Genomic DNA, 2217 nt, shown 5'->3' with positions numbered 1-2217 from the left:
ATACACATACACATACACATACACATACACATACACTACACATACACATGCACATGCACATGCACACGCACATACATACACATACATACACATACACATACACATACACATACACATGTACATACACATGCACATACATGCACATGCACATGCACACGCCCATACATACACATACACATACACATACACACACACATACACATATACATACACATGCACATACATACACATACACATACACATACACATACACATACACATACACATACACATACACATACACATACACATACACATACACATACACATACACATACACATACACATACACATACACATGCACATACACATGCACATGCACATGCACACGCACATACATACACATACATATACACACACATATGCACGTCCACCCCACACACCCTGATGCGCTGCAGCAGGCGTCCCTGGTACTCCTGGATGGCTCCCCAGATGCGGTCGCGCACTTTGAGTGGCGAGTACTTTGAGAAAATGCGGAACATTTCCTGCGACGTCTCAGCCACTGCCAACTGCTCACGGAATTTGGCGGCAATGCCCGTCTCAATCTAAGGACAACGCGTGCGCAATGGGTGAGTGGCTGGAAGGGTGGGTGTGTGTAGGTGAGGTGTGGTTGATGGGTGTATCAGTAGGTGTGTGTATAGTTGAGGTGTGGTTGAAGGGTGTGTGTGTAGGTGAGGTGTGGTTGAAGGGTGTGTGTGCAGTTGAGGTGTGGTTGAAGGGTGTGTGTTTAGGTGAGGTGTGGTTGAAGGGTGTGTGTGTAGGTGAGGTGTGGTTGAAGGGTGTGTGTGTAGTTGAGGTGTGGTTGAAGGGTGTGTGTGTAGTTGAGGTGTGGTTGAAGGGTGCGTGTGTAGGTGAGGTGTGGTTTAAGGGTGGGTGTGTAGGTGAGGTGTGGTTGAAGGGTGGGTGTGTAGTTCTAAGATCTGCTTCGGAAGTGACACAAACACTGGGCCATGACGTACAATGTACATTGCGCGGGGTGTGTACACACAGGTGCAAAGCCTTTCGCCTATGTGGTGTAAGATCCAAAACTAACGTTCCCATGCCCAGTGTAGGTTAGACTCACACGTTGTCGTTTCTGCAGCATTTGTGTAGGGTGGGGTGTGCGTGGCGCATGACACAATGCCTTATGACTACTTATCCCATCTGTGGGTGTGACTGTTGCTTGTGACTACCTATCCCATCTGTGGGTATGTCTATTGCCTGTGTAGGGTGGGGTGTGCATGGCACATGACCCACTGGCTTATGACTACCTATCCCATCTGTGGGTGTGACTGTTGCTTGTGACTACCTATCCTATCTGTGGTTTATGTCTATTGCTTGTGTAGGGCTGGGTATGCGTGGTACATAACCCAATGGCGTATGTATGACTCACCTGATCGATCTTCTTGTTGTAGTCGTCTTCGGCGGCTTGCACTGTGCGATGGGTTTGTGGGGAGGGTCGAGTGGTTGAGTGGTTGAGTGGCAGCTGGTGTGATATGTGCTCAGCAAACAACTAGGTGAGCGGGAAGTCCAGTGTTGTATGGTGGGTTGGACTGATAGAGTAGGTATGGTAGGTATATTCTTCAAATAAAAGTCTCTGCAGTTTTGTACTTGACACTATTAAGGTTGAGCTCATCCACGGATTCAATACATCACCACCCCAACACTCACACACTCACACACACTCACTCACTCACACACACTCACTCACTCACACACACACACACACCTGCTTTGGACCCTTCCAAAGACACATCGGTCATATCCACTGTCAAGAACCGCTCGTACGCTTTGTCGATGCCCGCTGCCTTGTCACCTGCACGTGTGAGCACACAGACAGCATTGATGTTAGTAGCCGAAGGCGGAGGATGTGCCAAAAGCCAATCCACACTGACATATGCCACAGTTAACTAACTGAGCTCAAGGCTACAGCATGTCGGTATGGGTTGGATCATAACATCCAGATGAACAGACTACTCAGCAGCGCACATAAGAGCCTCTTACAGGCGAAGAAAGGGTTCTATTCTCCACACACAATAGTTTTCAAACAGAAAATACACAATACAGCAACAGAAAAGATTCGCATACTTAAACGGACCCTTTCATAGAAGCACCACAGAAAATATGCAGCATGCATGATGTATGAAAGCCTACTATAATATAGATGAACGCATGAATCTATTGTCGATATCAATATAT

The 2217-nt window shown here is 47.3% G+C and overlaps 1 protein-coding gene across 1 annotated transcript in view; it reads right to left on the bottom strand.

Moving 5' to 3' along the window:
• Positions 1 to 422: 422 nt before the first annotated feature.
• SARC_13196 (hypothetical protein) overlaps positions 423 to 2217 on the bottom strand; it is a gene marked incomplete at both ends in the record, with an annotated part of 3759 nt that continues 1964 nt past the window's right edge. The window contains 3 exons of the mRNA XM_014292678.1: positions 423 to 584; positions 1412 to 1452; positions 1748 to 1834. Of these exons, the coding sequence (XP_014148153.1) occupies positions 423 to 584; positions 1412 to 1452; positions 1748 to 1834 (290 nt within the window). The remainder of the gene's footprint in view (positions 585 to 1411; positions 1453 to 1747; positions 1835 to 2217) is intronic.

The sequence above is a fragment of the Sphaeroforma arctica genome (assembly GCF_001186125.1).
Source record: "Sphaeroforma arctica JP610 unplaced genomic scaffold supercont1.3003, whole genome shotgun sequence".
NCBI classification, from domain to species: domain Eukaryota; class Ichthyosporea; order Ichthyophonida; genus Sphaeroforma; species Sphaeroforma arctica.
Note: the sequence above shows the minus strand (reverse complement) of the source record. Positions and strands in the feature narration are given on the sequence as shown.